This window comes from Triturus cristatus, chromosome 4_1, assembly GCF_964204655.1.
Source record: "Triturus cristatus chromosome 4_1, aTriCri1.1, whole genome shotgun sequence".
Lineage (NCBI taxonomy): Eukaryota > Metazoa > Chordata > Amphibia > Caudata > Salamandridae > Triturus > Triturus cristatus.
The window spans coordinates 1,076,237,898-1,076,253,914 of NC_140585.1; the positions used below are offsets into that span (position 1 = coordinate 1,076,237,898).

Here is a 16,017-nt window from a genome sequence, read left to right on the forward strand (position 1 = left end):
AATTCACAGAAGGCACTTACTCATCAAAGAGTAAGTGCCTTCTGTGAATACCAAAATGAGTAAGTGCACTTACTCATTTTGGTATTCACAGAAGGCACTTACTCATCAATGAGTAAGTGCCTTCTGTGCATACCAAAATGAGTAAGTGCCTTCTGTGAATACCAAAATGGCAGTAAGTTTAGGATTTTGTCTTAAGTTAGTTCTGTGAATCGGCCCCTTGTCTTTTAAGCAAAATGATCATCAAGTAAAAGTTATTATAACAAAACGTACTAAACTGATTTAGGATGCATTTCTATCAATTAGAGTTCTGTTTAAAGTGAACAAAATTACCCAAAATCACAGACTTCTCAAATGTGACTACATTTTCTGAAAGGGATTCATGTAAATATATTTCAATTGTAAATATTACCTGGATTACAACAGAAATCTATACATACTTTTTTGACACGTGTGAAAAATATGTGGCTGTGTTATTGGTGCTTCTGTCTGCTTATCTGACATCATTGTATATTGTATGAGTTCTTTATCACTTCTATTCAAAGATTTAAGTGTGCTATATCATGATTTCTAAGGTTGTTTTAAGCTGCAATGTTTGCCAACTGAATTTGCAAAACAACTTGAAGCAAGCCTCGACATAGTATGGTGTGCATTCATATTAATGTGTGTCCAATGTGAAGGGAGGAGTATTGTACAAAGAAATATGTTTTGATTGACAATTAAGAAAGTTTAAGACTTAGCAAAGAGGAAGCAGAATTATAACTCGGTGGTTGGTTTTTTAACGATGAGGGGGGTGCTGTTGTAGTGTAAAGTCAATGCACTCTGGAATAGGTCGTGTTGAATTATATTTCATTGTGTATGAGGTATTTATATCACAGAGATCTATCTCTTGAGAGCTCTTGTGTATTTTACAGAGTTTGGGTAAATGTATACTTTATGACAAGAGGATATATAGAAAAGTGTTTGAGCAACGAAGCTCAAAAATACAGTTAGATTAAAAGGGCCTCATTTATGAGGCCCTTTGCGCCGCCAGAACGTCACTTTTTGTGATGTTCCGTGATGCAGCAGCCTGCTCCATATTTATGAGGCAGCACTTAGCCCCTTTTTTTGACTTAATGCTACCTCGTAAATATCGTTTAACGCAGTTTTCTGCATTACAGGGTCATGCAAGGGGTCTTGCTGGGGGCGTTCCCAGCAACATCCATGGCTTTTTGATACTGCCCCAGATTTACGAGAAATCGTATATCTGAGGCAGTGCCAAAAACGTACGCCTCCCCAGGGGAGGTGTAAGCGAGGCACAACGAGGAGAAATATTCTTATTCCTCCTTGTTTTTCTGTTTTATGTGTGCTGCATTCAGCAGCACACATAGAAAGAGGAAAAAGCCTCTTGTGATTGTTTTTGTGCAGGAAGGGAATCATCCCCGTAATGCAGACACCCTTGCACCATGGTGCGAAGGTGCCTGCGTTGGTGCACAGCAGTTCAATGTGCGCCGGCGCAGGGTAAAAGGACAGGAATGTGCTGTTTCTGATAGAGACACTGCATTCCAGCCCTTTGTTTGCCGTAGGGCTGCGCTGCAGGAATGCCTGAGGCTCTGCCCTATGGCAAAACTTCATAAATGAGGCCTTAAATGTTGTTTATGTAGAGCAGTGATAATATATAGAGGACTTTTCACAAAGGGAAATTTTTGTGCGTTGGTCTCAATACCTAGGGATTTACACCTCTATCAAGGGACAGATCTCTGCAAGGCTGCTAATCACCGTTTCTGTGCCTAGCTCTTCATCTGGTTTAGATTTAAGAGTTGGTCTACAACCCCTCAAATGAGGGAGTGGAGCCTCCTACAACTGAAGGTAACTTATGACCGTAAAGTTACTAAAAGTAAATTGAAGCCTCACTGTAGGATTCCCTGCCCCTTGGGTGGAGAACTGTAAATGGTATAAAAGAGGGAAACACCACACACCTGACCCAAATCTCACACAACTCCTACTTCAAACATACAAAATTACAAATGTAACCCTTAACTAAACCCTCTTCAGTTCGAAGTACCTCACCTCACTAACAGGGTGCAGCAAACTAGGTCTAGAATCTAAGATGCATCCTACCCCACTTGACAGGAAGAGAAACATCACTAAGGAGGAGACAGAGCTTGGAGTTATCATTAGAGGGAATTAGATAGTCTGCCTCCACATAACCTCACTGGAATAGATATTTTGAAATAGCTTTCAGGTGTAAAAAGTCCTGCTTGTTAAATCTCTCCCCCCCCCTCCCCCATTGCTGCTCAGGTGTTTTTAATGTATGTGAAGCCTGGGCGAAACAAAATGTTTTGAAGCTTTAGTTTACTTTTTCCTATGTTTCTCTCCTCCATTTACAGTATCTGGTGAGTTACATGTGTTTGAAACTTGGTTATATGAAGTGTAAAATATTAATTCTATATTAAAATAATTATTAAAACAATGTTAGCAATTACAAGAAATGAAATTAAAGCTTTATAATATGTTATAAAAATGTATATTTAAAAAGGAAGAAAAAAAAATCCCAAAAAATGTTTTGCAATGGATATGTATTAAAACATATTAGTTGACACTTACATTTTAAATACATTATTTCATATATTTCCCTTTGTGGTCTTAGTCTTAGTGGTCCCTGCCACCATTGATTACTAAGAGAGTGTGTTGAAGTGATTGGCCATGTGTAGTGTTTGACTTACTTCAACTCTTGGCTGGAGTAGATTGGAAACTGTTTACTAAGTAGTGCTACGGAAGTAGATTTCTAACGGCAAATGTGTTATTCATTTGTGGGTGTGTTTTTGTATTTGCATGTCCTTCACTAAAACACGTTCTTAAATTTCCCTAAACCCTTCCAATTGTGTAGTATTCTCCATTTTCCCAAAAGTCATCTTCGGCCTTCACATTTACAGCTAAATAGAACCTCTGTGTGGTGAAATGTCTGCACATGAGAGCTATGAGAGGAAGAGACTGAGACCTCTGGTCTAGGTTTTGTGCAAATCCTTTGCGATTATGGGAAGTAGTTCTACTGGAGTACTACTTCCCATTCTTTTTCCTGTACTCAAAATTGTTTTCTAAATAGATACAGTAGTGGTGTGGTATAAGGGCGAAAGATTACTTTCTGAGTTGTCTGGCTAATTTGTGGATAATGTATAGTGCAAGGATGCACAAAATAACCAAAGAGAGAGTCATCGAGTATGTGGGCTAAGATATTGATTGAAAAGTAAGAGACAGTCGTGCCTCATTTGCAGGTAGGGTGGAGGAAGTCTTCATGCATGTAACGTATTCCAGGGCTTGGTCACATAGAGAATATTCCCTAGCAATTAATTATAGCATATTTATTTGCATGCTTACATGGGGAATAAAAAAAGTGTAAGAAATATTACATCAGTGATCACCTTTCTTGTCCAGTTTTACTTTCATTTGCGAACTGATGATTGATTGCGTTTATAAAGCCAATGAGATTTGCAGTGGTCCTGGGAAGAAATGGATCAATTACAAAAGAATTTGTCTTTATTTCCATAATTTAGCTGTAGCAACACAAAAAGCGTATACTGTAAAATAACAAAAATATTGTGACATATTCATACCCTTTCTGTGTTAGCTAGAGATGGCTAAAATGTGCCACGACATAAAACAAAACAAACTTCAAAGAAATGTTAGTGTGGTCAAGTGTTTCAGTGACCAAATGCATTCACCAACATTTATTGCATGACATTGTTATTCAGATATCCATATTTGAAAATGCAGCCAGATTAAACCCTTTTCAAGAGGCGGGTTTATACCTGCTAAATATATGCTAATCAAAATCAAATCATCTTACAATAATGTTGATCAAATTGCTTTACATTGATTACTGGTGATTTTGTCCTATTTGTTTTGCATGAAATTAAAATTTCATTAAAATGATTTATTTTAAAACTCCTTTATGGGCCGCATATTACTCACTTCTATCTGCCGTCAGTTTGTTCCGTTATTAACCATGTTTTATCGGGATCTCTGACATTGATCCAGAAGGACCAGACCCGTGCCAGCATTTCAGAATATTCACAAAGGATATATTTACATAAAATCACTCTAAATGATGATCATTGATATTCAGTGGTCATCCTGAAATTCTGGGAGGGTACTTGCTCTAATGATCCCTCTGCTCTATCGGTTGGTCTTAAGTGAATCTGGTTCCAAATTTTGTTTGTGTTGATTGTTATGTAGCCAGTTAAATTGAAACAAAGACAAATTATTAAAATACACATTGGCCGGGAGTGGACCATATGATCTGTTTGCGGAATATGTCTATGAACGTTTGCCACAGCATTATGTACCTCGAATGTCTCGTCCAAAGCACTGGTACCCAGGACTTCTCTTGTATATTCTCTTTTCACACTTTGCACAACTGTCCAACTTTCTTTCTCAATTCCCAAAGTTCTAAAAAATTAAAATAATTTTCTGATTGCTTATTCTAGGACCAGCGATATTCTGTTTTACCTCTTTGCACTCTTTGTAGGAGGAGGGACAAAAAAAGAAGCAAGTAAGGAAACGCAGATTAAAATAATTGATGCTCTATTTTTTACCAGTACGTACAGACAAAATGAAAATTATTTTTAAAAAACTGCCTTTGAACAATGCAATGATTGAATGCATTTATGTGATATAAACACCATTGTTCTTTGCTTTTTCTACATAGTTCTCTCTGGTCATGCTTTAGACCCAGAATGTCCCAAATGGAGGAAAGCAAACTACACCAGTCACTTCAGAGACAACTGAAGCCAGACGACACCACTTAACTGAGCCTTTGTCAAGTGGTGTCAGCAGAGTGGCCACGTTAATTGTTAAATAGGATTTTCTACAAATATACAACATATAAAAACTGTTAAATATATAACTTTAGGCTTTTCAAAATACATTTAATGATCTCTTTCAAACAAGTGTTACTTTTTCCTTAACTCACTTCTGGTGCTAAATGGTGCATCGGATGAGACATCGGCCACAGATGACCAAACATGCTCTTTGCAAATACGGTATTATCCAACTTCAACTATCAAAAAATGGAACTGTAGAAGAGGCATGTTTTACTGGTTAAACTGAAAATGATATTTTTTCATTTTAGTACGAGAAAGTCAGTCTAAGTACAGAGGAATAATGGTGTCATTTAGACAGTCCGTGTATTTTTTACAGTTTATTTGCTTCCCAGAACATAGGCTGGTATTTTGACTCCATACTCCATAGCAGTCTATGTCCAAATGGAGTTTGCCAGAGCAGTCTTCCGTGTGGTTCCCTTCTTTAGTGATCCAGAGATAGTCCCCCAGACAGCAAAGTTTCAGTTCTGTAACAGCTGACGTCATGTCCTCGTAGGACACCCTTACTGTGCCCCCCAGTAGCTTTGTTAATAATAGCATTATGTCCATTGTTAACATAAATTTTGCTCTTTGGTCTATCGTATATACTGAATGTATAAGAAAATAAAAGCAATTCAGATAGTCCGGGGCACAAGAAGAGATTCTCTTTTGCACCATACTGTGTCCTCCAAGTCGACAAGAGTCTTCAATCTAAGGCTGATTGGGAAGGATGCTCTCCAGTGTGGTAGAATCGTCCAATCGGGATGAGTAGGGAACATCGAGTCCAATAGCGGTGCATAAGGAATATGGAGCGTTAACTGTGAACTGTATTGCTAATGCCCAAGCATGTCTCTTGCATTTTAGAATCCGTGGTACACATCTCCTTGGTAAGGTACAACAGACTTTTTCTCATGATGTTGAGGACGAGTGAGGTTGTTTGATGATAAATCAAGGAGAGAGACTTGTTGAGTTGATGGCATACAACAGAGGATGATCAACAGCAGTGAAAATTGACTAAGGTGAGATGCTCTCACAGAGCTCAATCGCTCCCAGGGGAATTCTCTTGCTGCGACCTTCGTCAGGAGACCTGTGGATCAAAACAAAAAAACAAAAAAATCAAGTCTCTACTTTATTATATATACACTCCAGCTTCTATAATATTCATTTTTCAACATTTCCACCTGTATTCAACATTTACAGCAATATTTATGTGTCCATTATTATTTTGTATTGGATGAAAAAATGAAATAGCAGGTCATATTGCAAGCTCTCTGAAACTGGACACACATGGGGTTTGCACCTGATCTGGCATTGCAAACTGAACAATAATTTTCACTGATACTGCAGATTCTCACATCACAAATTCCGACACATGTTAAATTATCTCTCTGTCCTCAGTTTCGCAGTGAAATTAAGAAAACTGCTAATTTTCCTTTTGGTAAAAGTGAAACCACACATTATCCCTCATTCTGGCATGCAGCACTCTGCATCGGAGGTACACTCTCACTCGGAAAAAGCCACACATTGTGTTAACTGTTTTACCCCCAGGCTGATTTTTCCAACCAGTTTTACCCTGGCCCTTAGAATGTGGGCCTATACATCCACATTGTTAGCAATTCATTTACACCCACAGTTAAATGCCTGTTAAGTTTTAGCACTATTAGTAAACATTTATAACACAACAATACTTTGATCGGAAAACGTTATCCATGTAATATGAACACAATGGGGTCTGTTCACAAACTGCATTTTGTAGCAAGTTTAGTAGTACTACAATACTCCTACTAATGTACTACAAACTGCTGCCCACAAACATGTTTACAGACAACCTCTCCAGATCTCCTATATTTTTGTCTGTACAGATATCTGCCTAGAGTACAGTCTCCGTACACGTAAGTATACATTTTAGTAGTAAATGTGGGACGGAGAAAGGGGAGGGGCTGAAAAATTTGGAATACTTATAGCTAAAGGGGGGCAGGGAGGAATAAGATGGGTCTTATGGAAGGCTAGTTAAAGGTTCAGGTTAGGATGTGCCCCCACCCACAACAGAGTAAGCCTATTGCTATTTACAAGATGTACTTCTAAAGTTACTGCTGCTAAAAAAAGAGACCCAAAGATAAGTAAATTGTTCCATCTCAGAGCTGAAGTAAGTCCAGTAACACACATGGCTAGCCACTGGTACAGAAACACCCTACTACAGAGAATAGTCCCAGAAATCATATTATGCCAGCGAAAATTACATTTCTTCTGCGCTTAGCTGAAAGGATGTGATACTAGTTTCCGTTCTTGTAAAGATGTTATTAAGATTTGTTTTGCATACATTTTTGAATTATTAGGCATTTTATTGTATCTCATTTCACAACTCTTAATTATTTGCTGCATAATGAGGGATTGTTAACCTAAAAAGCATCAACACCCTAAATTAAACACATATGTGGATGCCTGTCAGGTTTTCGGTACTCCATATTGCCATTTTTAATATAACAATCCACTCACCTGAAACCAGCATTGTCAGGAAAACATGCTTGCAGGTCTGCAGCTATTTAGGGTAATCAGTGCCTATTTTTAGTCCCCCTGCTTTCCTTTGGGACAGATGTTAGTCTGATAGAGAGGAATGACAACATGGAGAGACACCCAAAGGAAGACCTACTTTCTGTGTTTTTCTATTTTTAAAGATAGTCATAGATGGATAAATCTTTGCCTTAATGCTTGTGTGTAAAACACAGTAAAACCAGAAAGCTATCATTCTTGTGTATGATCTAATCTCTTCCTCGTGGAAGTCATATTAGACAAAATGTATAACTGGTAAACTGGAATTGTCATTAATATTAACAACACAAGTAAACCACATACATGAATACATAATATGCGTTTTGTAGAGTGCGATTCTCCATAATTAATATGAACAGGGTCAAGACTAATTTGCATATGGCTGGGTTCAAACTCATGTGGCATGGTGTGCAAAATAATAATGAACTGTGATGTGGCCAGAGTAATTACCAGAAGCTGAGAATAATTCAAGCATTCCATCCATCACTTTTTTGTATACTTTACCATTCCGCTCTAAATGGGACTGGTAAGTCCAGACTAGGGTCCCATGCACACTGAAACCAAGCTATACCTGGTCGATGAGCCCTAACAGGGCTAAACCAGTCCTAGGTTGCTCGTGTACCAGTTCAGGGGGACCTGGCATGGCTGAGCGGTCTGGACTGGTCACATTAGAACACAGTCAAAAACGATTTGCATATGGCAGGGTCCAAACTGAAGTGGCATGGTGTGCAAAATAACAATGAACTGGGACTCAGCCCGGGAAAATAACCAGTGGTGGAGATAAATTCTAGCATTCCATTTATCGCTGTTTTGTATACTTTTAATACGAACAGGCGCATAGCACATTTCGAAACACTGTGGGTCATATTTACTAAGGGCTTGCATTGTCCTTGTGTCATGCGAGGTGATGCGAGGTAACACTAGTCCTTTTGTGGCATTTAGTAAGCCATGCAAAGCCATTTTGCAGGGTCTGCATGGTTTAGTAAGATTCGGCAAAGCAGAGCATTTCACTGCCTTTCTGTTACCTTGCAACAGGGAGACATTCCATAGGTAGAATGTGCATCCACTCATGGATTTTGGCACATTCCCAAACTTACCAAGAGTTGTAAAGCGGGGAATGCATCAAAATGTTACACGCCGTATACCCAGGGGTAACAAGGAGAAATAGCCTTATTCTCCCCCAAGGAAAATTATTTTAACAATTATTTTGTGCAGGAAGGTGTGCCTTCCTGCAGAAAAACAATCCTGCCTGTAATGCAGGCATCCTTGCACTATGGTGCAAGGGTGCGTGCATTGGCTCTACACAGCACGCAGTGCACCAGCCCAAGGAGACAGCAGAAACGTGCAATATCTTTGTAAATATGGCACATTTCTGATGCCTCTCTTTCACAAAACCGCAGCACAACTAGTTACCTTTATTGGATTTAGTGTATGAAATGTAAGTAATTCCGGCCCCCAATACACAACATATTCCTCCATCAGCTCTCGTTCCAGCAGTACCACCCACGCAACTAACACCCCCTTATAGTGCTATCTTTTCCGTTCGGCAGAACTTAGATAGCAACATATCACTGCTTAGCAACCAAAGTGATCCAACTTGCATTTTTGCCACCTGGAGGTTCGATAGAAAAGCACGAGACCTTTATGATGAAAAAATGTATTTCCAATGAGACGATCGAGGCATATTTCTCCTCTCCAGCGTCTAACAGGTATGTGGTTCTAAAACTCAAATTTGTGCAATACTGCCATCTGGTGTTGCTACACGGTTCGCAAGTATATCAAAGTGAATTTGAGCAAAAAGCAAAACGGAATATATTGTCAGTAAACCGAAAAGAAACGATCTTTGTACTAATGTATGATTAATTCAAGCACGGCGGGGCAGAGAAAGAAATGTTCCAAAAAATCGAAAATAAATAGACAGCATCATACACACCTGAAGTTTGAACACACATAAATCTGACATTAACCTATAAAAAAAATACTTTAAAAAGGCATGTATGTGATCGTGATTTGTTAGGGTGCATTTTCTAAAAACGTAAAAAAGTAAAAGGGAACTACGAACTTTCGTTGTATTGTATTGAAAAAATATTACAACTGAATAAGGAAAATAAGTTTCACCTTCAGGCACCTGGGACGGGAAGCTGCAGGCTCTGCGAAATGCGTCTAATGGGAATACAACAATGCCCCGCTCTCTGAGAGCCTGCATGCCTGCCCAATGCCACCCTCCTCTCCGAGGGGCCAAGTACACCTAATACAGTGGTGCTGGAACCGTTTTCAGAATGGGGGTGCTGCCCAGCAGTGAGTGGCCTGTGCTAAGAGCGAAGGAGCCGGGTTGGGCAGGGTGGGATTCGACAGACAACCACGAGGGGAAATTAAATAAATAATTAATTTTCCCTCGTGGTAGTCTGCTAAATACCCCCCTGCCAGCCTCACCACCCACCACTCTTATCTGCACGGGCCGCTGCTGCCATTAATGGTATATCACTAAAGCCTTCGGGATGGTGAAAAATCCAAGCATCACACAAAGAACAAGTGTTGCAAATGAGTCACCCCTATTCAGCAGGAGAGTGGTAAGGGTGTAGGATGTCCAATCTGGAGCACTGGTGAAGTAGTGCACTATCATTTACAGACAGAAAATGTTCCATAGAAATGGCGGCTAAATTTGCATAGATATGCAGTTTTACTGTTACAACTATATAAAGCACCAACAGTAATGCATCAAAATCAAGTTTCAGCAAATATTTATCATTTGCATATCTTGATTTGTTTTGATCCTAATAAAATCTTTGTTTCTACACACTTCAGGATTACAAAAAAAAATATGCTTTATTTGTACTGTCCTAATTGCTGTATATATGTCGAAATATGTTTTTAAGTAATTTACAGGTATTTAAATGTTGTGTGTTTGAAAAAAATAACACATCCAACAATATTTCTGTTCACTTCCTGTACCTCAGCAATATTGTCCCCCTGATCACTTTTAATCTCACTTTGTAGTCAGAAAATAAAAGTAAACAACAGATTCTGGAAAAGCAGCAATTTGTCAGAAGGCAAAGCCTGACATTTGACCTTTGTAGTTGAACGCACAGCAAATGTGACAAGATAAACACAACATTTGAAGGCATTTGTGTTACATATTCACCTTCTGGACTCCAGCATGGTTATATTTATGGGAGCTGCAGCACCCCCGCACCTCTGCTTCCAGCACCTATGACTCAATGGCCGCAGTGCCCCTCTCTGCTCTGAGTGTCTCTCACGTCCTTAATTCCCAAGGCCAGACAAGTATCTTCTGCTTCTGAACACATCAACAGGATCCCTGATTTAGGTTACCTGACTTTTTGTGGCATGCTGCCTGCCCCAGGTTTCCCATTTGACCGCTGTCCTCGGGTACTCTCACTGGCTCTCTCCCCCATACTCCAGCATCAGCACCTGCATATCTGCCACCCGATATTCTGCTATCTGTCCCTTTCTCCACCCGAAATCTTGTTTGGGGAGCAGCATGAAGCCATGTGAGGGAGAAGAGGGGCAGCCCGGAGCAAATGTGAGATTTGTGAACCTGACTCTTCATGTTACAATGACCGCTAATGACATTTGGCAACACGAAAGCTGCACTTCAAGCTACAGCATTGACAGCTCGCGTTGACCACCAACACGAATCCCCAGCAACACCCAACAGGATCTTCTCTCTATAGCATTGACCATCCTCAACACCTTGCCTACTCTTTGTGAAAAAGTGATGACCATCCACAATGCTTTCCCTGCCCCTCGTGACTCTGTCCACTGCAAATTAAAATTTACATGCTGGACTTTAGATGGTAACTCTTTCAGCTGGAGTAACCTGGTCCTTGTATACGGCCAGGGCTCCTTAGTGGTCGGCCGAACTTGTGACTTTCACCAGGTCTGTCATGAAAAGATGACTGTGAGTGGCGTTCTGTGCTTTTGGTGCTATACTTACCTTAAATCTTTAAAATTGCATTTCTCCAGTTCTACTGATTAAATGTTTGTTCTTTTTGTTTTACTCTATTTTACACAATTGGTGAGAAAATGTTCTTGTGTTGTGTGTTTTTACTTTATTACTGTTTGAAGTGCTGCATAAATACTTTACACATTGCTTCTAAGTTTAGTTTAACTGCTTTGTGCTAAGCTAACAGAAGGTTAAGCACAGGTTAAATTGCTTATTTTGTTTTTTACCCTAATAAGAATTGTGTTTGCTGCTTGAGAAAGGTTTCCCCCCCCCCCCCTCAATCACTAAACCAATTTCATATACATAAGAATGACAAAATAAGAACTGGTGCAGAAATGAACTTTGTACTGTCAGATTGAGTAACTTACCCTGATCCAGGGTAATACTGATGGCAATGAAATCAGACATCAGCTAGGATAATAGCACTGATCTTCAGGATGGGAAGTAGTAAAAGACTTCAAAACACCAACAAACAAGTTGAAGAACAATCCATATATAAATAAAACAAGGTAAAGGCTCTGAAGGAAAAAGGTGAGGACTAACCCGAATGAAAACTGGGCAGTAGGAAAACAACAGAAGAGACAGGAGACAAGGTTGCATATATGAACTGAGCAAAAGCAAAAAGCCAGTACAACTGTGACATGTGGCTAAGTACGGACTATACTCCTGTTTACCTGATGTGAACCCCTGACCCAGGAAGTTCCAATCCCAAAAGTTTTTAGAGGCCTATTGCTTCTTAAAGTCCATTGACCAATTTCCCACAAGCTCCAGACTCTTTCCTGTCTGAATCCCATGACCCTCTGAAGAAGCGAGGGTAGTGTGATGCTGTTGTGATTGAGTACCACAAATCTGACCAGGTCTCATTATTCATGAGTGTCTCTATGACTCCTTTCCGGCTTGCTCTCAACATGAAACCCTAACAGCATCCACTGCACAAGTGTGCCTAACCCTGGCATAATGTTCACCCTGTCATATTTGCATGGCATATTCTGAGCGTGTGTGGCATATTGATGGTTCTAGCATTATAGTAGTAATTATTGCCATTTTGCTGGCAACTACTGCACAGTGGTGGTCATTCTTTCCATATTGAAGGCGTCCATGGGGCAACTCGTGCTATAATGCTGGTAGTTATTGGAAATTGTTTGCATGCATGGCATGATAGTGTCCACCCTTGCATAATGCTGGCTCTGGCTTGGTGATGGTAATTCCTAGCATATTGTGGATTGCCATGACATGATGGTGCCAAGGCATGAATGTATATTCTTTTGAATAAATCAAAGTTCAAGCAGGCTCAGAGTAGAGGGAAACCAGCACATACGCAATCTGTATGCTACATATAGCAGATTCATCTTCTCACCAAAATATACACCTGATTTGTCTCTGCCAGGACCTCGCTTTTGAAGAGACGATCAGGCAGGGCAAAACATAGTGCATTTGTAAATACTTGTTTCTCGAGGTAGACAACATTGGCACCAATTAGGATGTTTTAATGAACTTTGACATCATAAGCACCTACACACATTTTTGACACACTCATAACTTACATTTCTTTTTAGTGCGTTTCTGAGTCAAGTACATAGGAAATATTATACTTCTGGATGGGGGGACATAGATGCCTTGGGGACTAATGATCATTGGGGTCTGGCTTGGATCGAAGAACTAAAGCATGAGCTGAACCACCAAGAGGGGTGAATCAGGCAATAAATAACATGAAAAATATGAAGATTGAAGCAAAATAAAAAATGAATTTCCAGCATTTCTCAGCGTCTCGATTAGATATATATGATTATATCACTGAGTTGAATGACATTGATTGAAATGTATTTTTTTAAACATGAAACATTCAAGAACTCCCCCATGCTATAATGGAGTTGCCATGAATTACCCACAATGGGTCAGTTTTTTAAGTTCTCTCTTTATACAGCCTATATTGTTATTACATCTAAAGTAATATTATATTATAACAGTTTTTGTTTAGAGTGCAGATACTGTCCTGGATAACTTCACTGTGCTCTCACACTGGATGGTTAAGGAAAATGAATTATATAATGAAGAAAAGCAATGGGCCACAGATCACACAGGCTCATCAAAGGGGAGTGCTAGGATGTTGGTGATTTGTATCCAGCATTACATAATGAACAGAGACTGTACAGTCACATCCCTCCCTCTTCTGTTAACGTCAAGGGGCAGTGCTTGTGTTCAGGTATTCAATTACTGTTATTCAACTGGTGCTACATGGAGTTCAGTAAATACATGTATCACACATTAAATGAAACTGGCACTGTCCACACATATTTCCATGTGATGTAAAGGTGTGATTTTCTGTTTTGAATGTTTCCACAGGCACTGAAGATCAAACACAGTGACAGAACATGCATATGCGAAACCCTGCTACACTTCGCAAGTGTATCCGTGAGGAGCTGTGACCTACGAGCAAACCCCCTCAGGTCTCCTAATTATTCAATTGTGGTAACTGCGGTGTTGAGAGTCTGCCCAATATCATATTTTACTCGAGTCCATAGAGCCAGCAATAACATTAATATAAAATAGCATCTCCTGCTTTCCCTTACTCTGCTGGCTCACCTGGCTTGACAAGCAGATTTTAGGAGAGACTCAACACTTTAATGACTAAAATCAAATAATTAACAAGACAAAAAGGTCTCTGGGCCCCTCAGAGTTTTCCCCTCGGGTGACAATGCTGTAAGAAGCTTTAGGCAATGTGCAGCATGACTTCAGTGTGACATGTTCTGTCTGCCACTGTTTGTCCATCAGTTGTCGCTTCCAAAACTGGGGGAGATATTGCCCCGACATCCCCCACTCCAAATTCTGGAGACTGTATCCCCCTTCCCCTACGTTTCCTATGCCTATGTCTAGAGTAATGCCCAGCAGAGAGGTCATAAGTGGCCACCGGTGAAGCCTTTGCATAGAATCGGCCCTGGCACCTACCTGCAAACTTTGATAGTCACAACCGGCACATCTCACATCTCGGGGACTGCCAGAGCTCTGTGATCAGCTGCCTCTTCTCACCATCTCCAACACTGCAGGACAGAGCTCCCAAGTGCATAGAGGTGTTTAGGATGCAATAAACACGAGGGCGCTGCAAGACGTCTGACCATTTACAGCAGTCTGAGGAGTGCATTCAATTCACCGAGTCTCCTACGAGACTGCATTCACCGCCTGCTCTGGCATCTGCTAAAATCCATCTCCATCTCCCAAAATGCAACACCCCTTCTCAGTGCTTAACCTGTAAACAAATGAGTACCGGTGCCCAGGGCTCCGCTCAGGAGCCCGAAGTCAGTGCAAATGAATATCATTGCACCGAATACCTAGGCTGCATAGCCCTAAATCTACATCATGCCTCTTTAATCCACTACCAGACAGCACCCTGCCCGTTTGTCTACGCTTGTAGTTTCCTGCTTTCTCACTTTGTGTCGGATTTTCCGTCTTTCTCTTCCTCCGTCTTTCCGTTTTGAGTGTTTTCCGTAGGCCTGGGCTAAAATTCCGTTCTGCTCACTCGAAATTGCGATAAGTTGACATTTTCGCGTTCTGCGGAGAGCGCGAAAATGTAAAAATTTCCGCAATCCGCATTTTACCGGAAATTTTTTGCTTGCTCACGCTGTAAAATAATACATTCTCGTGTGCGCGCTATCGCCTTACCTGAATCCCCGCGTTCGCCGACAAGTTTTCCCGATCCGGTCGCACGAGATGTTGGATTGTTGATAGCAATTTGCGCTATCTCGCGACTGTTTGCGCCCGCAGTAACGTCATTCGTCGCGCGATCACTTTTTTCTTCTCGTGATCATGCACCGCGAGAGAAGTGAAAACAAGATGGCCGCGCCCGCGAGCAACTGCATGGGTAAGTTGGCGAGCCGCGACCACGCAGAAAATACCGCGAACAGGCGGGAAAAAAACTTCTGCATCTTCGCGATATTTCCGCGTTTTTGCGGAGATTTTTAACATTTTTGTGATAATTTGCGAAAGTGAATTTCGCAAATTCCGCCCACCCCTAGTTTTCCGTCTCTTGTTCTCCTGTTGTCTGATGCAGAAAAAAAAAGTCCTCCCCAGTGGCCGCCACCGGCAACCAGCGGCACAAATTAAGCACTGCCCTTTCTGCTTTCTTGTTATGAGGCACAGAACACGCGGCACACATTCAGTTACGTGCCCCACTTCAAAGGGACCTTTAATTTCCGCAGCTTCTAATGACCTCTGGCACTTAGATGGTGGACTCTGCAATAGCGTTTGGTGTTTATCCGCAGCGCCCTTGCATACTTCAGAGGGCGTCAGGAACAAATGTACAACCCGCCTTAAATTGCGCACATTTGGTGCTACGTAATCTTCTCCGGATTGCATCCTTCCTTATAGCTACCTTCTGCTTTTCACAAGCTGCACAACCTATTGTGCTACTCTGGTTTTCACGAAAGTTTATCTGATGCAATCACGGATCTCTGCGAAGAACAGCTGTAAAATCCGCCCACCCGTTTTAATATGAGATAAGACTCCGCCTCGTCACACAAACTACATACCATGTGGGTTCGAAGTGCATTTGGTTAAAGGTGCACGTGCTCTTTACTGAGGTTAGCACTAGTACGTTAAGCTATTGCAGGTGTACTTAAGTGTAAACTGTCGAGTGCAGATTAGGGGAGTTCAGGATACATGTGGGGTGATCAA

General features: G+C 40.8%; 1 protein-coding gene across 1 annotated transcript in view; it reads right to left on the bottom strand.

Moving 5' to 3' along the window:
• Nucleotides 1-3,369: 3,369 nt before the first annotated feature.
• TAFA5 (TAFA chemokine like family member 5) overlaps nucleotides 3,370-16,017 on the bottom strand; it is a 615,298-nt gene continuing 602,650 nt past the window's right edge. The window contains exon 4 of the mRNA XM_085654060.1: nucleotides 3,370-5,922. Within this exon, the coding sequence (XP_085510186.1) occupies nucleotides 5,914-5,922 (9 nt within the window). The 3' untranslated portion in view covers nucleotides 3,370-5,913. The remainder of the gene's footprint in view (nucleotides 5,923-16,017) is intronic.